The 27,787-nt window shown below is 48.1% G+C and overlaps 1 protein-coding gene across 1 annotated transcript; it reads right to left on the bottom strand.

Annotated features, from left to right (window-relative positions):
- On the bottom strand, positions 1-25,978 carry SDC1 (syndecan 1). The gene is made up of 5 exons (XM_058020492.1): positions 25,812-25,978; positions 4,680-4,761; positions 3,140-3,633; positions 2,832-2,961; positions 1-2,306 (listed from the first exon to the last, which is right to left on the bottom strand). The coding sequence occupies exons 1-5, from the start codon at positions 25,866-25,868 to the stop codon at positions 2,140-2,142; spliced, it is 930 nt and encodes a 309-aa protein (XP_057876475.1). The 5' UTR covers positions 25,869-25,978; the 3' UTR covers positions 1-2,139.
- Positions 25,979-27,787: the final 1,809 nt, after the last annotated feature.

Below are 27,787 nucleotides of genomic sequence, written 5' to 3'. Positions count from 1 at the left end.
TCAGACACATTCTTGCCAAAATGCCATTTATTGCAGTATACCTTTACATGGCATAGAGATAACCCAATGTTGCATCTTCTGTCAGAACTCATATTTCATTTGTACCACTTAAATAACACAGAATGTCATGTTTGTTTCACAAACTGTCAGTTAAGACTACCAAAATATACAGGTTTTTCCTTTCCCCCTAACAAGGTTGTGAGGTACAACTGATTTTTTCTACTTTATCTTCCTGTGCTTTACAAGAATCTTTTCATAGATAGACCTATCAAACATTTCTACATTCCTATACAAAGCAAAGAATTACAGCTGAAATTAACACCATCTGGTCATTGCATTAACCTATAAAAATTCATTCAGTAAAAAAAAAAAAAAAAACCCAAAATAAAAAAAACAACTGAAAACAGAACAACCCTAACAAAAAACCATAATGGTTGTTGCAGTTTTACTTAAAAAACCAGCCAGCTACACATATGCACAAGTTTTCCATGTGCATAAAGAAGAGTTTGGAACCATTTTGGGGTTTTTTTCTTGTGTTTGCAGCGAAGGCACCAATTTTAGCTGCATGGCAGCTCAGGAGTGTTTTATACTTCATTTAAATTACACAGGTTTTTAAGTTTGTCTGTTAACGTGCAACATTTGTACCAACTGTTGCAATATTGTCCAATGTACTCTGATCATTCCCTCTGGCTCGACAGTACAAATATTTACATCAGTTGTAAACACTCCTCCACCCACCCCATACCTTCTGCACTGAGTGACAAGGAACTGAAGTGGCAAGAAGCTACCCAAAGGCAGAGCAGAAGTAAGGCTTGTACAGAACACCACACTTGTGTTCGCACGGTTTGAGATGCTCCGGAGGACTCCAGACCCCCAGTGAGGCCCCAGTGCCTGACATCTAACAGCACACTGACCACACACAGCTTCAGGCATCCAGACTGTGCTCAGGGAGTGCTTTTCTGCCCTTACTAGACTGACATCCCTGGAGGGGCTTCTCTCCAAGGAACAGCTCCCAAGAAGCCGCTCCGGAGTAGCGAGAGTCAAGCACACCAACTGTTGCATCTGTTTAAGGCCACCTACACTCAGCCTTCCCCAGGCTCATTTCAGATGCTTTCTCTACTCCTCAGCTGCAGCCATGAGGTGCTGCTTCCCACCTCCCAGCCCTGTGTGCCACGGCACCCTGTGGCACAGAGGGCAGAGCGCGTTCCGAGACAGCCGCAGTGACCGGCTACAACACAGCCCTGGTCACCTGCGACTGCCCGGGGTGAGATCAGACAGCAGGACAGCCACCCTCCACTCAGCACCAAGGAAAGGGAATGTCTGAGATGAGACTGCTTGGAAAAATCTACTTCTTACCTAAGCCTTGAGAGAGAGAGAGAGAGGGTAGTGGGACAGCCCAACACTATTGGCAAAATTAGCTCTCTGCTTAGTTTTGGGGTTCTTGGGGTTTGTTTTTTGCTAGTGTACGTACCAGCTGCTTAGGAGCTGGCTCTGAGTATGGGATAATGCTTCCAAAACATAAGTTATTTTAAACCACCTGACAGTCAATTGTTTACCCTGCCCCTCACACCTCCTTTTGGCAGAGATCAAGTTCAGCTTGATGTTTCATAGGCATTAAGTGCTCCAAATACAGCTGTCAGAAAGAGCTAAAGGATAGCAGTGTACCAAATGTCTGCCCAGCACAGCCACTTGTTACACTCAAAACACATCTATGAGTTAAATAGGAAGGACCCCTGCTATACAGAATGTGAGCACTGGTAATTGGTTATTCTTGCTAGCCCTTTCCCTAAATATCAAGAGTTTTATACATACAGTGCTCCCTTATCTTCTCCCCACCGCCTGTCCCAGCAGTCTTTAGATAAACCAAGGTGAGTTTAGGAACTTGCAGTTCCAATTCTGTTTAAAAAAAAAAAAAAAAAAACAAAAAAAATAATAACCCAAGTTGTGCAAGAAAGCAGGGAATGTTCAATGAATCCAGATCTACTTTGTAGTTTAAAAATTTCCAATGGCAAAGTGGTAAGGGCAAATAACCCAATGATCATATGGCTTAAGTTTAATGCAAAGCACACTAGGAGGTCCACGTGCAGGGAGAGAAGAGTCCAAGAAAGATGGAATAAGAAGTGTTCTGAAGATCAGTGTTTATGCATAGAATTCCTCTTGTTTGTGTGGTTTTTGGTATCCTCCATTAGACTGTTTTGGTTCATCCAGTGAATAGCTGCCTTCATCTTTTTTCTTCATTCTGTACAGCATAAATGCAACTAGAAACACTGCAAACACCAAGCCTACAAGTCCTCCAGCAATAACACCTGGAAGGGGAGAAAAAGACATAGATTACTCTAGATGCCATACCAGACAGTGCTACTATGACTTTAAGTTCCAGATTGTTCCCTACCTGTCCCTGGCCTAATGACTTAAATTAATGTGCCCTTCTATCCCCTCCCAAACCAAGCACCTGCCCAAATACAGCAGCCAGTCCTAGGGACATGGATCTCCCACTGGGCCATGCTGCACAGCACACAAGGCTATGGCGCTTAACCCTGGTAATTTGACTGAGGCAGCAACAGAGAAATTTTACTGTAACTTTTCAGAGGGGTGAAGGAAGAGGTTTAAACAAAGTAGCAGATAAAGCAGCCACTGCTAGCTGCTATTAGCAGACTAATACTTGCCCCTGTTAGGGTTTTGACATCACAGAATCATCGCCCTCATTTCAGAGGTCTAATGTAAAAGGTTGGCATCCTTGCTCAGAGATGTATTTGCGCAACCACAGCTTCTGCTGCCAGGAGACTCCAGGAATCTGCTTTTACCAACTAGAAACCCAAAATATTTGGTACCTCCAAGAACTTCTTTTCTGTCCATAATCCCTGAGGCTCCTGCTGCTTTGGCATTCCTTTCAGAGTCAGCCAGTACTTCTGAGTTCTGGGTGGGGAGAAATTCCTCGTCTTTAGTCAAGATGAAGTCTCCCTGTTGGGACATACAGGGCAGGTTATTCATGTTTCTCATCATGTCTGTCCACCAACATAACCCATTAAACCAATCACTGGTTTTGACTAATTAACACCCATTCCCACCAAACCAACTTAGTACATGCTACTAAAGACTACATCTCCCTGCAAAGGGTGTCAGAACTGTTAGTCCTCACCGGGTCTCCAGAGCCAACTTCAGAAACCTCCTCATGTGTAGGAGCGACATCCCCCGGAGCTGTGGCTGCGGCGGTGGCAGCCACCTCGCCCTCACCATGGACAGTAGAGTGGGGCTCAGGGACATCCTTGGTGTCTGGCACATCAGAGCTGGGGATTTGAGGCTCAAGCTCATGGACCACAGCAGGGGCTTCTGAAGGAGTCACATGAACCACGGAAGGAAAGTGAGCAGTGGGACTTCTCACTGTTGTTGTGACTACATGGCTTGTTGGTTTCCCATCAGGTGAGCCCAGGATGGATAATTCGTCCCTCACAGCTACAACTGGTTTCTCTGTCACTGGATTACTGGTTGCAGAAGGAGATATTGCTTCCTTTTCAGTTCTGCTCTCAATCCCATGAAATGGCTGTTCACTGAAATCCACTGGTGCTGCCACTATTGAGGAATTAGTTGATTCTCCTGGGATTTTCCAGGTGCGAGACTGATCAGTCAGGGGACCTGCAAAACAAGCAACCAAAAAAAATATTATCCTTGGCCAGTTTAGAGGCCTATTAATAGTATCTTCAGGACACTGGTCTAAGGAGGATGCTTAACCTTCATAGTCAATTTTCATAATAACCAAAGTTCAGTTTGTAATTCTTCATCCTTTTCAGTGGAATAAGGAAGGGACAGACCAATGTGGTACTCAGCAATACTTTGTTAGTCATCTGCTTCTTCCCAGGGCAAAAGTGCCTGCTTGTGGTGACGTTGACAAGGGAAATCTGCTTTCAGTACATTGGCTCCTCAGGGTAGATATCTGAGTCTTTTTCCATAAACACTTTTATTTGATTTAGAGCAGTCACACCTTCAATCTCAACTGCATTTGGAACTGATTTCAGGGTCTTGATTTCTGCAGAGTATAATCTAAAATACAAACTTGTGGCTGGAAGGAAGCAGAGGCATAGCATGCTTCAGCTTTCAATAGCCTAATCTTTTCTCACTAGCATCCCCTCAACTTCAGTACTGAACACCAAGGGTCTCTCTCATGCAGTTTAACAATCATTTTTGTAGACTTTCCCCCCTACCCTAAATCCCCCTTATCACTTATAAAAACCTATGGCCCATGGGAACATGCACATCTGACAGATAAAGTTTGTACTTGATACATGTTGGTAGGCTAGGGTTTACACACCTTCAAACATTATCTCCTACCTGCTCATAAAGGGCTTTGTTATGATCTCTCTTCCCCATGTGTGAAGAATCACTCCAGTTTCATAACATTCTTCACACATGTCACATTAGCAGTCACAAGGAGTCTACCTCCACTTCTGCTCCCTCTCAAGTCTTCTACAGCTCATTTTCTACTAATTGTTAGAATCTCAAGGAATACAAGACTAATAGGTTAGGCCCTTTCTCTGTTCCCAGCTCTCATATTCTGGGGTGTGTGTGCGTGTGTGTCTGTGTGTGGATTCCTCTCTCCCCCCTTCCCTTAGGTGCTTACTGAGATCTCAAGTGCCACATTCTAGAAGGATCAAGCACTACCAGCACAAGTGCTAATAACTCACCTGCACCTGAACCTGAGAACGCATCTTCCTCATCCCCAGATGAATCAAGGTCTTCAGGGGGAAGGTTCAGATTTGTAGTTTGCTTTAAAGAGAAGAGCAAAAACATGTGTCAGTGATGAGATTGAAGTGATCAGGTTGCTTGCACAATCTTCTAGGGGTTCCTAGAGGTCACACAAATTTTTTTTGTTCAGACTGCATTTTTTCTTCTTCCCTCACTCCAGCTCCCCTCCCCAAAAGAGTAGCTCTGGTATTGGAAAGGTCAGTCTTGCTGTCTCCTTTCTCTGCACTGCTTCCAGGCTGCAGTTGCTTTGGGAAAGAAGAAAGCAAGGAATCCATTCAGTGTTGCATCCTGGGAGCAGGCAATGCCCACCAGCCTGTTCCAGGTGCTGACTGTGCCTTCCCTATCTACCAACTCACTCCATCACTCCATGTATTAATCCTAAGGAGCAGAAGGGAAGGCAAAATAGTTTGTCTTCTTTCCCTTTATGACTCAAATACTGTTCACATATCTGAAACCAAAGGACCTAGCTTTGGTCTGAGCTAGTTAGAAGGAGAATCCAAGTCCCTTTTTACTATGTGTGGGCACTCAAAATAAGTCCAGAGATAGAAGCCAGCCTTCACTGTTGGAGAATAAGCCCTGAGCTTTCTCCAGTTACACTCCAAGGAGTGCACTACCCAGCACTGAAATTCAGTTGCTGAAACAAGAGGCCAAACCCCTGTTCTATGGCACTTGTTTGTCAGAGCATTCAACATTCAAAGCTATTCAGGATCTCCAAAGAAGACAACACTCTTTCAGTGTTTACTAGTTTACTAATTACAGAATGATTATTTCATGCATCTCATTGGCCTGTGCTGTACACACTTACTGTTCCTATCACTACAACATGCCTGACTCTCAGCTCATGACAGCCTCAGGTTTATTTCTGCAGGGCTACCATTACCTAACCAGCCATCTTTCCTTCTCAGATTTCAAACCAAAACCCTCTAAGTCACTTCCAAATTTCATCTTTTTGACACCCAACTACATTCCCCATTTCCACAAATTTTGACTTCTATCTCATCCTCAAGTCACTTTTGTCACACCTTTCCAGCACTGCCATCTGCAAGTTTAGATGTAACATTGACTCATCCAAGCTGTGGGATCCCTATGATCCCAAGAAGTGCAGAGTCTCATTTTATTATGTAAAAAAAGGACATATATTCTTGCCACCAGGCCCACTGTATCTCTCTAGCTTGCATTAACACAATGTCACTTTAAAATGAATATGACATTCATCCTCATCCCAGGGAGAAGTTAGCCAGCACCATTATGTACTGTCAAAACAATCCAGCTCTGTAGTTTTCACTTTATTACCCACAATGGATGTGTTTATTGGTCCTATCTCCTTGTTATTCTTAAGATACCAGGTTTATATAGCTTTCTCTTCCATCCTTAATACTTTATCCATTCCCCACATTTCCACAGAACTAGTTTCCAAGGTGGTTAACTAGCCCATTAGATTCTACCTCTCTGAAGACGAGTAACCAAGGTGCCATCAATTTTTTTAGCTCTTTTCTTCCCTACTGAAAATAAATCCCCAAAGCACTATTTCTTAAGCTTCTGCAAGCATATTTCTAGAGTGAATTGCCCTTCGATCTCTTGTTTAACAGCAAGTCATGAGGTAATTTTGACTTTTAGATTTGTCCCTGCTTGTTTGCACTGAGCTTTTGCACCCTTCCACAGAAAGTAGGCCAGATAAGTACTTCCCATGTATTTTCCTTCTAGTGTCCAAGGGTGGTGACTCACACAGGCTGATCTCACTTCACTTCAAATATTAAAGAGTACGAACTGCTGGTGCATAAAGAATAAAGAAAGAACCGCCAGGCTGCCCAACTCAGCTCCCTCATGTGCCCTTCCCAGTACCTTCAGAAGATAAGTGAGGCCTTAGAAATGGCACTGCTTTTGTTGATGGGGGGTTGGAGACCATTTTTCTCTCTCACTTCTCACACCAGCAATGGCAAGCACAACCCTTTGTTCTTTCACTCAGCCTGGCTGAGTGCAAAAGGGGAATGTGCTGCTAAAGGTGGGGGTTGCATTCTCCTCCCAGTGGGAAAACTTCCTGGAAGCTGCTAGAAAGCAAACTCTCCAGCTTTTTATTGAAGTAAGGCACTGTCAATACAGTTTAAGATTGTATCACCATACACATTCAGCTAGGATCAAGGCTGCCTTCACCCTCAAATCTGAATATTCAGGGTAGCTCACAGAGATTTCCAACACCACCTGGACAGACTGATCGCCTGCAGACCTCAACAATCCTCCTGAAAGGATCACAGACTGCCAAGAAATAAAATGGCAACTCTAGATCTTGACTATTGACCCTGCACCCCTTTGCCTTGAGGGGTTTAATAGGTGTGGCTTGTTCAGTTGTGTCACATTTCCTTTGCTCTTAAGGAATGTGTCCAGCCAGCCTACCCTTAACACCTCCCCTCACACCTGAGCTCTGAGCCTCTTCCCAGGCTGCTGCAAGCTCTGCTTCTCCACAGCCTTTGTAATGTACCAATCTGAGTCCTAGTTTGATTCCTGTATCAGAGCAGGGATAGTGAGGTCCTCCTCAGAGGAGAGAAGCCCAGGGCAGCTCAGTCTAAACCAAGGGATACCCAAGGGTGTTGCAGGGCAGAGCTGTCCAGCAGCTGCTCAGCACCCATTCTCCAAACACGACCCACCAACCCCTGAGGCTGGCTGCTGCACGTAAGAGTAACAGAAAACATGAATCAGGATCAGTAAAGCCTGCTTTCCACAGATTTATATGAGAACTTAGTGAAGTTACATGTCCCCAAGGGTCTTGTCCCCTTGTCCCAGCTGCTACTCTGGGCATTGTGGCACCTTCCTTTAACCAGGCAGCTTGAGGCTTAGGATCTGTAGGGGGACTTTCTTTGGCCCAAATACTCAAGGGAAGTACAGGATTATGCACATGTGGATAGCAGTCAGAATATCCACAAAGTGCTATAATTTTGTGACATCATCCAATTTCATGACACACAAGCATTAAGGAACATTTGCCGAATTTATGTAACTGTATGGTTATATAAGGACTACATTTCTTGCTCCATAAATTACAGCTTCAGTGAGCTTTTAAGATGGTAACCTCCCCACAAAACACAAGTACTGCAGAAAGGCCATGCTTCTATGACGATCTGCTGCTGAAGGATTTCAGACACAGCAAGGTTAGAAAACACTGACTCAGGACAGCATTGGAAGGGACTGAACTAATCTGGGTGTGCATCAGGAAGACAGACTGCGCTGTTCAAAGAACAAACACCTCATGGTCAAGGTTTTTCAATGACCTTTTATTGAAGCTGACTTACACCAATGGGAAAGGTTTTGATTAGCTAAGAGGATTAGGGGCACAGAACACTGGGTTATGCTATCATACAAAAGAGCTGAAAATAATTCCAGCCTAAAACAAGCTTACTTTACCTTTCAGAGAGTGGATCTCTGATGGTACCTCATGTAGTCTAGTCAAAAAATCTTTACATTCTTATCGAGCACCTACATCATGTTGCTTTTTACCATTTTACAAGCTTGTATGGTTTTGTTAGCAGTTCAGACAAGTGGTTGGAAATACTTGTCCAGTCCTTTTGATTTGCTGCCACTGAATTCAGTTGCATGTGAGAGCTAAAATTTTTAACAGTATTTTTGATATGCTTTAACCAGTTCTCATTAACCAGTAGAAGACCCTCTTCCACAAGGATCAAAGCAGCCTGTTTAGGGGAAACCCTGGGGTGACTGTTAGCTTCTGCTCTTGCTGAGCGCTGCATTGTTGCAGAACAATAGTTATTCAGTTCTGCTGGGACAACCAGAAAGCTGCTTAGTGGCATCTTCAGTTTAATCAACAATGGGCCAGGCTTTCACAACTCATTAGCAATATTATTGGATCCAGAAGGCTGACATAGTCCAGAATTTTTTTCTTTTTTTAAAGTATCATTTTTAGCTATTCTTCAGTCTTCATCTTGGTCAGAGTCTCAAAGCATGGGTTCTTCTGGGCTTATCCCATCAGCTGCTACAGAGCTCCCTCCTGCTACAGCAGAGATCTGAAGCACTCTCATGATGAGGGGGAGATTTGTAGTTGATTAGTTGATCTAACCCTGCCCCAACTGAGAACCACATTTATTTAATTTGATACATGCAAAAGGAAAGAGCTTTTCTCAAATTGCTCTTTGAGGTAAGCAAAACCACTGGCTTTGCCACAAGCTGCTACAAGCCCTTAACTAGATTAAGAATGATTTGTATCCAACTCTTCTTAATCCAGTTAGTGATCTGCAGTGTCAAAAACACTTGAAATCCTCCATTATCTGAATAAAGCTGTTAAATTTGCAATTTTATTTCCCCTAATAAATCCTTCTTACTCAGCTGAAAAAGAATGAACTGTAGTGAGCTCTCCCACCTCAAACAGCTCCCTAACCATCCTGTGAGAGAATTGCAACTGCGTGGGAAGGAAAACCAATAGTCTGCTCTTGTTTAAGAGATATACAAGAGCAAGACAAACATTTGCCCTGTAAATTGGCTACAATAGAGCATCTAGAAGAATACTTCCAAAGGATTTGAACAATTAATTCTTAAATAAACTCAAACAGAAAGGTTTGTCTTTCACTTTTTCCTATACACTGAAGAGCAGAAATGCTATGTGAGGCAGAGCAGCACGAAGAGCTTCTAACCTCAATGTAATATTGGTATTAGTGTGGGGGAAAGACAAAACCACCTGCTGAAGGAAACTTTAGCTTTGTTAAACCTTGATATTCTGCAGTTAATAGTCCATGCACAATTAACTCCTATCCCAGATGTTCATGGTCAGAAGACAGCTTCAATGGTTAAGGTGGAAAAAAAATTAAGAAGAAAACCAGCCAACAACCAAAAAACCCCACAACCAACTATATAAAACCCACCAGCAGCATCCTCACCTATCCCCCTTCTTTTACAGACATACAGGCTCTGGAATTAAGTTGGCCATTCAGACCTTTAATAGTCAGTCATAAATTCTGGAATAGCAGAAAAAGAGCTGATGCTTTTATATGGCAAGTCAAGAGTGAAGCTTGCACGCAAGCCTGTTACACCAGAACTCAGCAGCAGTGTGGCACCACCTCACCTAAATTCTCTTGCAGTTGTTTCTCCTGCTACGCCACTGCTCAAAATAAACCCTGGTGCTCCCTGGTGATTGCGTAGGTTAATGAAGTATTTCTCTTCCTAGAGTAGCCAAAGATGCAGACTAACAGCACAGGCCAAAGACAGCTACCAGCCACCCCACACACAGTTCAAAGGCTGGACAGCCTAGATTTAAGCAGTATCTTATCCCTGGCTCATGTTCCAATCAAGGACTGCTGTGACAACAGGAGTGTTGGAACTTCATGGTCCCTTCCAACCCAAACCCTTCCATGATTCTACAAACCAAGTCACTAGCACTTCTCACTTCCTAGTGCTCTCCCTGTTTCAGATGGTGGTGTTCTCCTGAGCCCTCAACAACCTTTTGATGTGTATCAACAAGCTTCAGCATCCCCATCCTTCCATCCATCAATCTGTGCCACCTGCAGCAAGGCTGGAGAGTGGCTCAGAGGGTGCTCCTTCCAAAGAGAAGCAAGTGGAAAGCAAAGGGGGCTCTTTTGCTCAGCAAGGCAAGCACCATTTTAGCAGAAAGAGGTAAGCAAGCCAGTTAATCCGGCTGCTTGTCTATCAGACCATTATTAGTGTAAAGAAATATGGAAAATCTTGGTCAATTGCATTCTTACTGGCGTCCTCTTCTATTTTTGCCGGGTGATTTGAGAGAGGAACTATCTTTGAGGGAGTGTGTTTGAACTCCCTGATCACACAGTAGTTTCCTCTTGGCACTCAGCTCTCAAAGGCAGCAAAACACCTTCCAGTAGCTGCTCAAAACAGGATGAGAGTTCTTAGGATCTATTCCACCATGGGGAGAAAAAAACCAGACTGCAGAGTGCCCACTGTTCACAAGGCTGTGATCCTCCTTTTCTTCCAGCTGTAGGAGCATACCCTGATCCCCTGCACAAGATGCAGTGGCCAAGGAAGAGCATCCAGCTGCTCCACAGGCAGAGCAGCCAGTGTCCCAATGCTTCCAGAGGCTCCACACTATTGCCCAATCAGCTTTACATTTTCTCCTTAGAGTGACAGGGCAACTTTTTTAATTAAGTAGGGCAGAAACACAGTAATCAACATGCCAAGAGCAAAAATGAACCAGCCTGTCGCCACCAGGTTAAGTTTCACACTGCACAGCAGGGCCCTTTTAACTCCCACCTCCCACAAGAGCATGTCACTTCATGCTTCCTGGACCATCCCCTGCACGTCTGTTTGTGCCCTTTCATGGTGAACCAGATCAGGGAACTGCTCTTGTTAAACTAAACAAAAGGAAAAAGAAAAAGCAAAGAAAAAAAAAAACCAAAACCAAACCTCACCCCTTCCCCCCCCCCAAAAAAAACCACCAACAAATCCAAACCAAAAAAAAAAAAGTAAGAAGAGGATAAAATATCATGCAAAGAATTTTCCAGCAGGACCAGTTTCCCAATCCTACTCAGTGCATGAATGCACAAGTGTTTGTGTTGGCACAGGGCAGAGCGTGGCAGCCAGGGCTGCTTAAGCATTCACACAGGCTCACAGCCTGCACTCTGGGATGCTGACACTCATTCCCCAGCCCGCCATGCATTATGGAAATGCACATCACCAGACTGCAGGCAACACACAAATCAGAGCCTGACTCAGAGGGCCACACAGGTTCATTCAAAAATGAGCAGGGACAGGGCTGTAGGGAGGGTTCTGCAGTGTCTGCTCATGGATCATGTTCGTTCCAAGGTCTGACAGCAGTGCTTCTGAGTTCTCCCAGTCCTGGGAGCAGGAATACACAGTAGCAAAGGCTACACAGGTATGCTGCTCAAACCAGAGCAGTTCTGTTTTCATCCTGAGCCACCTGAACTTTACAGGAGGCCCAGTGCACTTGCCATTTATTCCTGGACAAAGAGTACACTGAACATCCTTCATCACAGAGGGCTGAGCAAAGCTGGAGTAGCTGCAGTCCCAGAGGGCTATGGATTCCTCAGCAGGGGAAGCTCATGGCCATGCCCATGGCAGCAGGGACAGCACAGCAGCTGTGCATGGGAGCCCTCTGTGCCAGCAGTGCATAGAGCCCTGTGCCAGCTCTGATGCAGAAGAGCTCACCTGCCTCTCAAGTCCCTCTCAGCCAGCCCCACCAGAAGCCTGCTCAGTCCCTCAGCAATAGAGAAGTGAGTTACAGCCTGTGCTCCTGCTTTTTCACCCGGACTATGTATCGGACAAGGAAGTTACTACACACACTGCTTTCACCCACACCAATCTGCTCCTTCCAGTCAAGCAATGCAGCCCAGGCCAAAGACTGAATTTCACCACAGAACACATGCACAGACGTGGCCACAATAGGCACACAGCTTAACTCTGTATCACTGACAGGCTGTCACAATATGGCCAAAAGTGGGGTCCCTTTTGTCTCCCACATTCAGGGCAGCCAGTGCTTTGAAGATGCAGTCTAATGAGAAAGCTCATTTCCCTGCAGCTAATCTCATGAGAAGCAGCCAGTTCAGTTTTATGTTATAAACCACTTTTCTTTAAAGATCCTTCCCTGCAGCTCTTTAACATACTTGATAGTTCAGGCATTTGTTTCTTGAGCTAGCAAAAGAAAGCCACAGCCAATATATAAGCTCAAAGGGTTGTGCAAAGTAGGTGCAGCTCACTGAGGCCATCCATCCTGGGAAATTAATTTCAATCTACTTAAACTGGCTTGAGAGATGAGCACTGAGCTGCCTAAGTCAAGACTAGGCAAACCTAGATTGTCTTAAAACCCTCTGATTGAAAGTCCCAGCACTTCCTACTTCTTAGTGTAGCAAAACCAGCAGGGAAAAGTCACTCTTACAGCAAAAGCCACTTCATCTGCTTGCTTAGAAAGGAACAGACCAGGAATTGCTTGGTTTCAGCAGAGGCTAGACGTGGGCTGCCCATTCCTGAAACCTGTCAAAGTAAGGCTAAAGAGAGGAGCATGCTGGCAAGCAGAAAATCTTTATGAAATGGAAACCTGTCCAGCAGAGGACTCCAGCAGCCCAAACCCACACATTACCCACACCTACTGGTAACTACAGCACAGATAAATGCAACCCTCTTGCCAGCAGAAGAAACTAGAAGTGACAGGATCTAAACACCTGCTGCCTCTTCCTCCTGCACACATGCAGCCTCTGCTGTGGAGTTCAGGTGAGAAAGAGCAACTCACCTCACACAAGGCAGCAGCCACAGCCACTTCAAATAAGAGACTGGACTTTGCAGTGCTGCCTCCTGCACATATAAACACACAGATTATGTCTTCAGCATTCTTCGCCAATTATGCCCAACCAGCTGACCTGTGGTGGAGGCAAATTCCTCTCTTTGCCCCATCTCTTGACAGCACTCACCCTGTTCAGCGATCAGCACTGAGGACTGTCACTGCAGTTAAACTTGCTGCAGAACCAGAGCTCCTGACAAGCGCAACAGTGGGCTTCGGACTGCCTGGCTGCTCCTTGGCAGCAGTGTGGGCTGGGGAAGCCAGGCTCCTTTCTCCACACACCTCAGAAACCACCTAGCTCCCAGCGAAGCAGCCATTGGCATCACAGCCCTGAGGCTGCTGAATGGAGCCCGGGGCTGGGTTTGAGGCAAGAGCTGCAGGTGGTGAGTGCCCCCATTTGTTCCTTTTGGGACTGGCTTGTCCCAGCAGCCCTGTGTGCTCCAAATGCTCAGTGAGGGGCTGTAGGCCACGTGCCAGGACACCGAGGGGCTCAGCTCTGCATGAGAGGCCTGGCCCGGACCCACACCCGGGGGCTCGGCCCTGCATGAGGGATCTGGCTCCACACCCGCGGGCACAGCCCTGCATGAGGGACCTGGCCCTGCATGAGGGATCCGGCCCCACAGCCCGGGGGAGGACCTGGCCCTGCATGAGGGATCCAGCCGTGCATGAGGGGCCTGGCCTGGCCCCACACCCGGGGGCTCAGCCCTGCATGAGGGACCCAGCCCCTCACGCTCCTCCTCGCCAGGCCGTGGCTGCAGGACAGAGCACAAGCCTGCAGCACACCAGTGTGGGGACATGGCAGAGGCAGCTCAGGGATTTTGGTCCCACGGGAGCACAGCTTGCTGTTGTCATCTTCAGCCAGTCAGCTCAGGAAGTCCCAGCTCAGAAATCAGAGGTGTGGCTATAGCAAAGCAAGATGTGGTCTGTGCCATCTCAAGTCCTCAAATTAGAGTGGTGGCACCCTGTGCATCACTGATGCCTCTCAGCAGCACCAGAGCACCTAGGGAAGCCTGTTTCCCGGAGACAAATGCTGTGCAATTTGGTGGAACTATCACCCATTTCAAATGAGCTCCATGGCAGCTTTAATGCGATCAGCAAACTACCGCAAGCAGTGCTACAGCTGCACAAGTGCTCTGACCTGAGCAGACGTGGTCCCAGAAGTCAAAAACCACCTCATCACAATGCTACATGGTATTCTGAAGGGGAAAGACACTTCTGCTTCACCTGAACAAGAGAAGCCAACACGCAGCCAGGAACAATTGTCAGACAAGAGAAAATGCAACTGCCTTCAGTGTCCAGACACAAGTATAGGAAAAGACTCAGGTTCTTATTTCAAGAGTTTCCTTCTTCTCCACCCTGAAGTCCAGCAATTACCTAATGTGAGATATGCCAAGGAGCCAGGAAACCAAGCTCTAAGATTTCTTGAAGGATCACAGAAACATTTTCAGTCTACTGCTGATATGTACAAGTTTCTAATTTGAGCAAATTGCTTGCAGTGCTACATTAAATTAGTGAAATCCAAGTTTCAGATAAAAATCCCTAGTGTACCAAACCAAAAAGCTTGTACTTAGGGCAGGACTTGAGGCTCCTAGCAGGTAGGATGTTGTTTAAACCTCAGCAGAAAAATGAACTTGCAACCCAGTAGTACCAAAGGTCTCAGCTAAAGCCATTGGTAAACTTAAGTAAGACTACTTAAATTTACAAATGCTTGGCCTTACAACAACAAACAAGCTGACCAGGTGTTCCAATTAGTGACAGAGTTACAGTGGAACTGCCCAGATAATGTTTTATAAGAGGATGTATTCTGCAGCAACCGGATATGGACAGGACAACAAAAGTTACCTTCTGTTTGCTCACACCTCAGTGACAGAAACACCTGCCAGCTGCAAGGCCTGCTGCTATCAAACTCTGCTTTATCTTCCCAGCTGATCTGCTCACAGTCTAACTTACACAACTTACATCAGCTCCTTTGATCATGACAACATCCCAAGCCTCAACAACCCAAGACAAAGCCTCTTTGATTGCTTTTGTGAAAATTCCACATTTTCTTCAGAGGGATGCACAGTGAAGTCTCCAAGGCTTGTGAAATTAGTTTTTGCTACTGTCCTGGGGTGACAGGACCTAAGCCAGGACAGCTAACAATCTGTATTTTCCATACATGCATCCCAGACATGTTTTCCCTTGGATTGCTGCATTTCAATATAAATCTAAAACTCAACTTCTCAGTTGCAGCATCACCACCAGCCCTTTTAACCACAGCCCCCACTGAAGAGCTGATGGATCAGGGGACTGGGAGCACCCAGAAGAGGCCGCCTGGCTTGAACAGGCACCAATGCAATCTCTCTCTCCCATGTGCACACCAGGTGGCAGGACCAGGGACATCCCAAAACCTGACTGCTTGGTGCTGTTGCTTGTCAGTCTGGTACAGAAGACCTTGACTATTTGCAAGGGAGCTAGAGAAGCGAAACTTGGGCAGCAAAATGAGTCAAGAGTTGGCATTCCACAGCACCCTTCTGATTTGGTCACAGCTAAGCTGCAACCAGTTCTAAGTGACTCTGTTCTTGCTCAGCAGGGCTCATAGCAGCCAGCACCAGTCTGCTAGGAATGAACTCATGAGTCCCAATGGACAGCCAGTGGCTGGACTCACACAGACCAGGCAGGCAGCTTTACATTTGGGTTTGACCCAATGGAAGGCAGTTCCTGCCTCTTGGCAGGTGTTACACTAGCACACAGGGGATTCAATGATCCTTGTGGAGCTCCAATTCAGTATATTCTATGATTCTTGGTGTTATCTTTATGTTTGTTTCTATGGCTCACCATTGCCAGCTTAGATCTGATGAAATCAAGTCTCTCTACATTATGAGGCATGCTATCACATTGTCTTATCCACAGGATCTGTGTTGACTAAGCCAAGGTTGTTTAGAATGCAGAAGTCATCCCTGTAACAGATGCAGTTACACTGCCATGACTAAGCCATTCACAAGGACTGAAACATCACCTGAAGCAGGAGGCACATCTCAGCTCAGGAATACCCTGTTCCCCTATCCCAAGAGTCTTCTCAAAGAGGCACTTTCACCATTACCCCCTCCTTCCACAACAGCCGTAGCAGCTCCTGAAGAAAAGCACCATGCAAGTGTGGTGGGTGCTGCTGGTCTCCTTGGAACAAACAGCAGCAGCTCAGATGGTCTTTGGGCACAGGCTGGACCACATTCCACTGAGTTATTCTAAGGTGGAACACAGTTCAGACTGCATGCATTCCCTCTGAGAGATTCATGCTCACAAGCACTGGAGGACACACAGCCAGGGATCTACCCACATGAAATGGCACAGACCAAGCTCACAGCACTCCTTCCTAGGACACTAATGGTCTCTGTGCTCAGGTTTACAAAAGCACTGCTAATCCTGCACATGCTACAAAGTTCTGACAGCAGTTGCCCATTCACAGTTAAATTATGCAACACCTCAGTGAGATTATGAGAGCTGACTGGTGTACTTCCATGCTGAGTCACGAGGGTGTTGAAGTATCATTCCAGTGATGAAGCACCAAATGAAATCCTCCCACCAGAAACAGTCTTAAAAAACCCTGCTGCTGCAATGGTGCTCCAGTCACCTACTGCTCCAGTAATCTAATTAATGGACATTAAGCATTTCTTGACCAAACACCTACTGGATTAAACTGACTCTGACCCAGTCACCCAGTTACACTGTTTCACACCACATCTGTACAGCAGAGCCCTGAATGAGGGACTGGTGCAAGGTGAGATAAATCAGAGCTTCCTTTTGATCTCAATTTATATCTTTTGATCTCAAGCCTCATCTCCTGCTGTCGTTTTTGGGTGTACAGCTTGTTCACTGTCTTACCCATGGCTTTCTTTCAGAGCAGCCACCAAATGAGGTGGGCAGGTTAGAGTTTAGTAGATGTTACCATGTTTGTGCACTTGGGATGCTCTCCTGCCTCATATGGACAAGTGTAAGATTGCAAGCTGTGATTTGGACATCCCTGTGTTTTACACATCTATACTGTGAAGAGACAAAAACCACTTCTGTTCCATTAGACCACTAATGCCACTGCTGACAGATTGACAGGCACCATGACAAGTCAATAAAACAGTGCTAAAATTGCAAGGCAAGGTGAATGCTTTACTACCAAGTTATTCCTAGCACAGCATGTCCCCTAGTTCAGACCAGTTTCTGTCAAGAGGTGCCATCAGTATAGCCAAGATGTGACATAACAGATCAGACTTGTAAGACACTGTTCAAACATCACTAAATTGAAGATATTTCATATATATGAATAAATGTCTGGGTCTACTCCGTGACTAACCACTCTAGCCAGCATATTATCCCTCTGAATAAAGCAGAGCACAAAATGCTGAAGGACCACGTTATGGGCCAAGTCTAAAAGCACAGGCTGAACCACTGGCATGTACCAGCACCATCAAAGCAACACTGAATGCTGTCCCAGGTGTGTAGTATTCACCTCACAATCTTCAACTGATGGATTACACAGGACTTCTGACACAACTGTATTTGCTCCGCTCTCTGAATTATCCAAAACAGGTTCAGTTTCCAAGAGAAGAGTTGTGATCCTCTATTGTGAACTTTCATTTTCTTTTACTGGATACTGCAGTTTTCTCAACTTCATAATATTCTGGGCCTGCAGCCAGAGACCCACTGGCTACATCATACTAGTAAATTAAATAATATCAGAGAACATCCCCAGGCACTAAAACACCACCAATACCATCATATTATTAGAATGATTTATGGCATAGTTTTGAGCCTTGCCAAGTAGTATGCCCCCAAATAAGCACAGGAAGGTTCTCAGCAGGCAGTCTGCTGAGGGGGGTGCATTACAGAATAGGCCAGACAATGAGATTTCCTACACAATTGTGGCTCTAGTGTTTAAGTTGGTCACAAGACACCTTGTGTCAAATGTGCTTTACTGTACTGGGTTTGCATGGTAGGATTTTGGTAGCAGGGGAACTAAAGGAGTGGCTTCTCTTACAAGACAAAAACTCCCTCATGCCTGACAGAGCCAGTGCCAGCCAGCCAGGACAGACCCACTGCTGACCAAGGCTGAGACCATCAGTGACAGCAGCAGTGCCTCTGGGATAACACAGTCAAGAAGGGGAAAAAGTTATTACACAGGAGTAATTGCAGCCAGAAAAGAAAGGAATGAGAAGATGTGAGGGTAGCAACCAAGGTCAGTGAAGGAGGAGGGACGGGAGGAGCTCCAGGCCCCAGAGCAGATTCCTCTGCAGCCCCTGCTGCAGCTGTGCTCCTGAAGCCCATGGAGGCCCACAGTGGAGCAGAGATCCACCTGCAGCTCTTGGAGGATCCCACAACAGAGCAGGGGGACACCCAAAGGAGGCTGTGACCCCATGAAAAGCCCATTCTGGAAGAAGCTCCTGGGAGGACCTGTAGCCACCATTGAGAGAGAAGCCCACAGCAGACAAAGTTTGCTGGCAGGATCTGTCACCCTGTGGGGAACCCAAGCTGGAGCAGCCTGTTCCTGAAGAACTGCACCCCATGGAAGGGATCCTGACTGGAGCAGTGATTTAGACCTGCAGCCCATGGGAAGGACTCACACTGGAGAAGTTTGTAGAGACAAACCCTTTGCAAGGGACCCCACCCTGGAGCAGGGGAACACTGCGAGGAGTCCTCCCCCTGAGGAGGAGCAGCAGAGGCAACGTGTGATGAACTAATCACAGCCCCCATTCCCCACCCCCTTGAACTCCTGGGGGGAAAAGATGGAGAATCTGGATTAAAGTTAAGCCAAAAAATGGCAGGGAAAAGGGGGGACAAGGTGTTTTCAAGATGTGGGTTTACTTCTCGTTATCCTACTCTGAGTTGATTGGTAATAAACTAAATTCATTTCCCCAAGCCGAGTCCATTTTGCCGGTGATGGTCACTGGTGAGGGACCTCTCCCTGTCCTTATCTTGACCCACAAGTCTTTTGTTGCATTTTCTCTCCCTGCCCAGCAGAGAAGGGCAGTGACAAGAGCAGCTTCGGTGGGCACCTGGTGCCCTGCCAGGGTCAACTCACCACATTTACTTACAAGCACCAGTGTAGGAACATTTGGTGAATCTTTTTAACTCCTTCTGGCTGCATGCTGGGTGTAGGGGGGAGGGTACACTGAGCATTTAACACTCTTGAGCTACCAGAGTAATAACTTCTTATTATTCATAATCGCATCTTCCAGCTTGTGTAGAAAGAAGCTCACCAGTGTTTCACAGCTCAGTGCAACTACAGATGCAGACTGGGGAACTTTCTGCAGGTTAAACACACTTCAGAGGGAGCCGGTGCTGCTGCAGGATTAAGCCAGCAGCTTTCTTCTGCAGGCCATGAGTCAGTCGATGTGAGAGCACGATAGCACAGCACTCCTTGCCACTGCCCAGACATGCCAGAGTCAGCCTCTTTTGTTCCGTGCTTTGTTCACTGATGGGAAAGTAGTCACGATCTAGATGATTCCTCCGTTAGGACAGAAAGAGATTTAGAAGTCAAAGCTGTCTAGCTGCAGGCTGTTGGGCAAGTTTCGATGCAATCCTCACCACCACTTTCCACTGCATGGAGGTGCCACTCACATGCTGCTAGAGCCAGTGAGGTGGACAAATCTCATTTGTCCATGAAATCTGCTGGTGTGAGTCTCTGTCAGAGTTTCATAAGCAACAGAGCACAGCAAGTGAGTGAAGAATATCACACATATTAGCATCTGTGTTAGATACGAATTCAGGCAAGTTTTGTGGTTCCTCTACTTTGGGCTTTACCCATCAGCCTTCTGACTGAAGAAAGCCTGGACTCTGTCCCTAAAGAAGATCCCTATTAGCTGGTCAATGGGATAACACGTTCTCTCCTCTGCAGATGCTTTTAGCAGAGGCTGATGTTTTGGTAGATCAACAGGCTGCTCTAATCTCCTGTGTTGTGCAGAGCATAGGTATCAAATCTCCCAGATGACCATGCTAGGGCCAGGGCACACAGCCTCCAAACTCAGCTGTCAGCTGGATAACAAGTAGCATGTGACAGCCATAGATGTCTCTCTCTATAAATATATACCTATATTTGTATTTCTCCTCTCTTCTGGTCTCAAAGCATAGCAAAAGACAACATGGGATGGGACAATGGGATCCTGTTCTGGGACAGGAAAGAGCCAGGTAGTCTCTTCCTACAGCACTGTAGCTGCCAGCTCTGATCCCCAGAGAATACACAAAGGCTTCCAAACAGCACAGTCACAGCAGCACCACTGCTATGACATGGAGCTTCACAAGAGCTCTCATCTGGAACTCGTTATATTAATCACCACTTGCTCTCTAGAAAGCAGACTGGCTCCACTCACCCCTGCCCACCTCTGGCTTCAATCTACAGCCCGCTCCTCCAGTAATCCCTGTATGAGCAAGGGGCTGGACTGAAGCTGCTGCCTGCCTCTGACCAGGATGTGTACAGCCACCAGCATTAGGAACTAATTAGCAAGAGCTTTCCTGTGTACAGCACAGGACAATCACGGTCTGCAGTGCCGCCCAGAAAGCATTCAGCACACTCCCCTTCCAAGTGGAACAGAGTTCAAGTTTCCTTACATTTAAAAGAGGCAACTAGCTCCTCATCACATGGCAGAGGCAGACAAAGAGCAAGCCCCAGTCTCCAGCTATGGTTTGTGTGTGCTCAGGTGATGGAGCCAGTGCACTCTGAGGAGTCGTTGTGTGAACTGGCTGTACTCTGCAGGTTGCCTGACAGGAGTGTGTACCTGGGACTGCCCACAGCCAAAAATCAAGACTGTCAGCCTTTGCTTCTATGACTGGCAATCAAGACATTGACATTACTGCACAGGCAGTGTAGAAAAGCTACACAGTGGAGTATGACAACACAGAGCCCTCATGCATGGCAGGATACCCATGAGTAGTTTAAGCTGGGTGGCAGGCAGTTTCCTATGTCATATCAGCAGCCTTGATTTAGTCAGGAGTCATTCTGCAAGAGCAATCCAGAAGACCTTTCAGTTATTAGAAAAGCCTGAACACCAAGACATAAAATGAGTGGACATTAAGGAGAACCATGATGCAAAAACATGGGCTATGGAGAAGATAGTCCAGAGAGCAGAGCAGCAAGACACAGAGGTGAAGCAGCAAGAGTTCTTCAACTGAAAATACCCCAAGGAGTTTCTAACTAGAAGCCTAGCAGGGAAAGCCATGACTTACAACACCTCCATGACTCAGTTGTTACTGCAGCTCCAGTGACTCAACGGGAAGTTCTATTGCCAACTTCATCCAAATCCCACTAACACACTGGTTCCCATCCAGCAGAGCAAGCCTCACTGGTGAGACTGGTCTCAGCAGCAAGATACAAACATTACAGTGGAGCATGGCAAGGAGCCCAAGCTAACAGACTCCATTGGACCCATGCCGGTTCCACAAGACCCAGAATGCCGACTGCAGCCAAGCGCTGCTTGAGAAACAGAGAGCTTGGGAAACCACCACATTAGCAGATGTTGCCCCACAAGAGTTGCTTGTAGGAGGTCCAAATGTTATCTCACCTTGAGGTGAGGCTTCACAGAGCAGGAACTTTTCCATGAGCATCCCCACAGCAGAAAGGGCATTGTCCCAAGTTTCTAGGCAGGCCAGATAAGGCTCATGGCTGTGGTACACCAGTAGCCAGCAGAGCAGCAGCTCAAGTGAAGCACACTTGTCAGCCCTAACTTAGAGACCTGTTAGCAAAGCTGACACTCAGCACTCCAAAGGAGGCACCACATGCCTTCTGCATTTAAGAATATCTTCTCAGCTCAGAAATGAGCCTGTAAGAAACATCAGAAGTCCTTGCACTCTTGGTCAAAACAACTTCCCCACTCTAAGTTCACTGCCTATATCAAAGTCTACAGAGTAACAAAAGCTCCTCTCATCTAATCCACAAATAAACTGTGTCTTTAAATATTACAATGCTCTGATGCTTACCCAACAGCTCACAACCATCCCCCCCCAAATACAACCACTTATGTTTCTGCTCATATATATTCTGCTCACTTCAGAGTGCTGAGATGGGACCCAGCTATAATCCCTAATTTCTTCCACATTCTTCAGCAGAGCAAAACTACAGTTACACTAGAACAGAAGGGAGCTGCTGTTCTAGCCAGCAGCTGATGCTTCCCACTGCTTTCTTAGTTCTGTCCAGTCTGTTTGTTTATGGAGAGAATTACGATTAATTTCCACAGATAAAAAGTCCATCACTTTGAGCTAAATCGCTCTAGATAAAGGCACCAGAGTAAAGGTGCTGTGCTCCTCTCATAGGCAACTTGAGATCTAGCCAATAAAGCCTTGACAAAGCAACTCACCTTGGAGCAGACGTGCAGGGGCTGGTCAGATAATCGCCCTCTTTGGCTCCACTGATTACATCGCCTTGACTCTAATGAGGGCTTAAGCACCCAGCACACACAGACACCTACATTTAGGTGCTTCAGCAGCAGCTGAACGCTGTCCTGACGGACTAGTGCCATTTGAACATAGCAAGCCCATCAATCTTCAGCTGTCAAGGAGTGCTGTATTAGACGTCTTCTACTCTTTATTATCTCAAAGCTATTAGGATGAAAACACTAACGCTGCAACGCTCAAGCACTGCAATTTTATAATTGGCAGCACCTACTCAGGAAAAGGCCCTATCTTCTCTCTCCCAAGAAGCTCCCTCCTCCCTGTAAGGAGAGCCTAAAACCCTCGCTCCTCAGATGCCAGAAGCAAGTGTGGAATGTCTCTCTCACGGGTATTAGTATGGTTCTTGGACACAGGAATCCCTTCAAACAAGGTTAGGACAGAGTGCTGATATACAGGCCACCTGGAGACATCTCAGTACAGGCAATGCAAAACACATACTTAAAATGGACCGATTTTGCTGCTAAAACAGCACCCTACATTTCAGGTTTGTGCACTAACTTAATTTTAGAAGGCTTACAGATTTCTTGCACTTGCTGTAACTTGTCTCAGGTTGTTAGAGAGGGTTGTTTGTTTCCAGAAATTTCAGAGTGCTGCCATTAAAACGTTAGCTCTTCTCACCACTTGAAACTGAGAGAAACCTGAAACAAAGATTACAAAACTGCACTAGAGCCCCTTTATACCATACAAACCCCAGCTCATTTGCTGCTGCTCTGCTCAGAGCTGACCAGATACAGCAGTCACCATTTCACCGGGAGGTGGCCACCAGCAAGTCAACGTTCAGATGGAGAAGCTCTGTTTACAGTGCTAGATGAATATTGTGACACTGTTCTGTGCATACTGTAGAAAAGAAGTGTTTCCTCCTTATCCATTGCCTGCATGTTTAACAAGCAAGCTGGACTACCCAATTTCTTCTAACTAGTTTATGTTCAGATACGACATCACCCTTGGAAAAAGGTTTGGCCAGCTCTGGGTAAGCTTCTGTCAACCACCAGCATGCACCTACACCAGACAAAACAATCAGAACCCTCCTCCTCTCACCATGGGGGCTGGATTGCCCACTGCCCTCCTGCAGCAGGATCAGTTGGCTTCTGGGCAGTGTTATACCTTGTAAAAGTTTCTATTTTAGAGAATAACAAGGTTAAACTCTTAAAGTGGTAAGATGTATCATCCTTCTCATTTCAAGGAAGTCCATGTCTCCATCATAATAACAGAGCACAATTACTCTCATAAAGAGTGTTTTAAGCAATAAAGTGCCACCTTGAAGGAGACCAGGAACCTCCCCAGTCATTCCTGCAGGTAAGAGTATTCAGGAAGAAAACAACTATTGTTTGGCCAGTTTCTTGCTCCTGTTTATTATTCCAATGACAATATGCATAGATGAGCCAAGTCACACAGCAAGAGCCAAGGGCCAAGCCATGTGCCAGCAGCAGTGGCATCCATCCCAACAATCAGACCACCAAGAACCCAACACAACCATGGCAATGCCCACAGCACTGCAGTCTGGCAGATTCAAAGTACTGTGCAAGGCCACTCTGCTTCAACACAAGAGGTTTTCAGACACCCAATCCAAAACAGTAATTATTTTGCATTGAGTGGGTGGGAAAGGCAGATTAGTCCCTGTCACTGACATTCTGACATGGGGGAAAAAAGCCATGTGATCACCAGAAGGGAAACAGCCTCAGTGCTGAGTCACCCTGGAGAGCCCCAGGACCTCTGCTCCTCCATGTGCTCACCCTTGAAACCCCTTGAAAGGCCAGCCAGGCCTGAGCATCTCACAGGCACAGGAGAACTCCAGACAAGCATTTACTTCATGTCCTTCTCATTTCTAGTAAGGAATATTTATCACAGGGGAATTTTATCCAAATAGAGTAGAGAGGCTGCAAATTAACTGCAGTTTCCCCACTTCATTAAGCAGAAGCTTACTCAGAAGTTGAGAGCAGAGCCTTCCTTCCATGGAACAGTGCTGCCTACACTCACATGTTTGTAATTTTTAGCCATCTCATAACGACTCACTGCCATGTGGGCCAGGATGGTCCACGCTCAGAACTACAAGCAAAGTTCACAGACACAATGGTACAGCAAAACCAGAGGCATTTTGAGCAGCTCAGATCCCACAGTGCACTTTGTTCTGCCACTCCTTATCCGACGGGTACTGCAGTTTACCCCCAAGCAAGTTTTAAATCAATCATTTCAGAAAGAAGAAACCCCACTAGTTTTACTTTGATGGCCATGTCTGCTCAAACTATCTCATGCTCCACTTTTTTCTCCTAACTCATCCAAAGGGAAAGACTTCACAACCGGGGCACACTCTGGTCTGGGAAGCAAAGATGGGAAGCAAAGAAGCATGTCCCACATCTCAGAAGAAAGGGACGGGACTGGGGCTTTGTGGCCCTCGAGGCGCGGCCACAAGATCTCCTGCCCCGCACCCTCCGACCGCACACGGGGCTCGACACCGCCCAGGCTGCGAGCACAGACCTGAAGCAGCGAGCACAGCACTTCACGGGGCTGGGTTTCCGCGGAAAGGCTCTCGCAGGCGGGGCGGGAGCAGCAGCAGGAGCAGAGCCATGCCCTGTCCGCGGATGACACCTGGCGGCTGCTGCTGCTGCGGGAGCAGGGCGCCCCACGGCTGCGGGCTGCCCCGAGAGCTGCTCCGGGACACGGCAGCCGGGACGGGCCTCGCTGCCGCGGGGTCACCGCGCCCCGGGGAGCGCCGGCACCGGCGCGGCCGTGCGCCCAGCCGGGCAGCACCGGCACCTTTGCTTCAGCGGCAGACAGCAGAGTCCGGGCTACCCTGCCCTGGGCCGGGGCTCTCGGGCACAAAGGCGGCGGGGAGCCACCGACCCGCGCTCCCCGGGGCTGCGCCGGGGCACGGCAGGAGCGCCCCAGCTCCAGGAGCCCCCCGTGACTTGGCCACAGCCGAACCACAAAGGGCCACATGCCAGCGCTCCCCGGACCCGCCGCTCACCGCCGCCGGGGCGCGACACGCCGGAGGGGCGGCGGCAGCATCCGAACCCCCCCCGGCCCTCCCGGGGGCACCGAGGGGTCCCGCGGCCGGGGGGGTGCGGGCAGCGCCGCCCGCCCGCCCCGCGGCGCCCCGGGGCGGAGCTGCCGGCAGGTCGGGAGCCGCCGCGGCGGGTCTGGTTTGAATTAAGGCTGCCGGGGCAGCCGTGCTGGGGCCCGCCGCCAGCACAAAGGCCACCGCAGCCCTCCGCCCCGGCACGGCTGGGCACCGCTGCGATCCCCTGCGGGAGCCCGTCGAAGCGGGGAGCCGGGCGGTCCCCCCAGCCCGGCCCGGCCCGGCCCACCCTGCCCCGCCGCCCTGGCCCCGCACCCGGCCCCGCTCCGCACCCGGGCCCCGCCGCCCCACGTGCGCCGCGCCCGCCCCGCTCCCTCGGCTCACCGGGACAGCAGCCTGGAAGCAAAGGGCCACCAGCCACAGGAGCACCACGTTTATCATCCTTCCTCCTCGCCGGGCCTCGGGAGCGCGCAGCCTGCCCCTGCTTCCCGCCGTCTCCAACGCCGCTCTTGCTCCGCTCCTCTTAGAATTGTTTTAAGTAGCTGCGGGTTTGCTCCCTTTTCTCGTTTCTTTTTTTTGTTTTGTTTTGTTTTATTTCCCCTCTTTTCTCCCTTCGCACACAGCCGAACCAGCCTCCCAGCAGCACTCTGCGATGGCGAGGAGTTGAACTCTGTCTTTTAATGAACCCACTGCAACAACCTTCACCTTACGGCCACCCCCCGGCCGGCCCCGCCTCCGCTCCCCTCCCCTCGGCTCAGCCCGGCTCCCCAGCCCAGCCCAGCCCGGCCCGGCCGGCACGCCCTGCCCGCCGCCCGCCCCCGCTTCCTGCCGCGCTACCTGCGCCGGTGCCCCCTCCCCGGCCGCGCTGCCCCGCTCCCCGGCCGCTCCCCCGGCAGCCGCCGCTTCCCTTCCCCTGCATTCCCAGATTTCCTCTCTGGCAGAGGCATTGCTCTCGCCGAGCTTCCTTCCCTCTCTCTAAAAATAATAATTCAAAATAATAATAATAATAATAATGATGCTGTTACAAGCCCTCCCTTCCCGTTTCACTGTGGGAAAAGCCCGGCGGCGCTCGGCTGTCTCCCCCCGGCGCCGCTCCGGAGAGAGGGGCGGGAGCGCTCCCCGATGGCCCCACACCCAGGGCAACCTTCCTGGCTGCCGGTCACCTCCAGCGGGGGCTTCTCCCCGAGAAAATTCGTGTTTGGGGAAGAGAGGTGTCTTCCCTCCTGCTGGCGGGTCCCCGGGGCCGGCCCCATAGCCTCTGCCCGTGCCTTCGTGAACACGTTTTTCTGCTGCTCGGAACGGGATTTCTGGCAGCGTAAAATGCTGCGAGAGGTTTGCGGCATAAAATGCCGCTTTGAAAGAAGCGCCCTCCTGCAACTCGCCTTTTTTTTTCTGGAGTTAAAAGCGACTTCAATGCTGCTGCGGCTTGGTCTTCGCACGTCCCACCGAGGATGGCAAAAATGAGGCAACAACCATCCAGCAAAAACACACCGCAGGACGAATTGTATCACCCTTCCACGGGGTCAGGGCTGGAGTTCCTGTTCCAGTCCATTCATTTGTCTTGTTTCATTTTCTCTGCTTGTGCCAGCACATGTTGAAATGTTTGCTATAAACAATGCAGCTGAATGTGTGTGCAAATATTATTTAGAAGAAAAAAAGAAAGCAGTTTGTAGGAACTTTTACAGCTGCTGGGAGCTGTAGCAGCACACACTGGCCACATGGCCAATGGGCACAGCATGGTCGTGGCACAGCTGGATGGATGAGGGATGTGGTTAAGGCTGCAGCCATTGGGCTCTGCTTCCCTGGAGCTGCTGGGGAGAGGGGTAACCAAAAAAGAGCCTTAACTGGTGTTTCTTGGTTGCTCTGGAGGCTCTCAGTGGGTGTTGGTCAATCTGTGCCAGACCCAGGATCCCTTCCCACAGCTGTGCCCCAAAGGCTTTATAGCCCTAATTGGATATTCAATGTGGCTAAAACTGTTGAGATTTTATCACGTCTTATAATTACCTTGCTTTCTTTCCCTCTCTCTTAAATTACTCATGCAGCTCCTACCACCCTGCTTTTCCCTCACGTGAGCCGTGGCCACCAGGTTCTTCTTCCTGCCATGTCTTGGACCTGGTGCCACCAGAACACTGGACATGAGACTTTTGGGACAGGGCTTGGGTCAGAGGTGCTTGGTGCTGGGCCTGCAGAGCACGAGGCTGAAAACATCACCCAGACTTGATGGGTGGGTGGTGACATCCATCTGCATGGTCATTACTGGGAATCAGGAAATGCATGCTGGGCACAGCCAGCCTTCTCAGCAGATTTTGATGGATCAGGGGTCATTTTGGCCAAGGCTGCATCTGGTGGACCCTGGCAGC

The sequence above is a fragment of the Melospiza georgiana genome, chromosome 3, assembly GCF_028018845.1.
Source record: "Melospiza georgiana isolate bMelGeo1 chromosome 3, bMelGeo1.pri, whole genome shotgun sequence".
Classification (NCBI taxonomy): domain Eukaryota; kingdom Metazoa; phylum Chordata; class Aves; order Passeriformes; family Passerellidae; genus Melospiza; species Melospiza georgiana.
The sequence above is the reverse complement of the archived record's forward strand: the minus strand, read 5'-3'. Positions and strand labels throughout refer to the sequence as shown.

What these genes read in the sequence shown, in the direction of transcription:
- SDC1 (XM_058020492.1), bottom strand. Translation starts at nt 25,868, where the DNA reads ATGATAAACGTGGTGCTCCTGTGGCTGGTGGCCCTTTGCTTCCAGGCT. An exon ending in GTTCTCAGGTTCAGGTGCAG is followed by an intron (nt 3,634 to 4,679) that starts GTGAGTTATTAG and finishes CTTGTTTTGCAG; the next exon opens with GTCCCCTGACTGATCAGTCT. An exon ending in AAGTTGGCTCTGGAGACCCG is followed by an intron (nt 2,962 to 3,139) that starts GTGAGGACTAAC and finishes ATGTCCCAACAG; the next exon opens with GGAGACTTCATCTTGACTAA.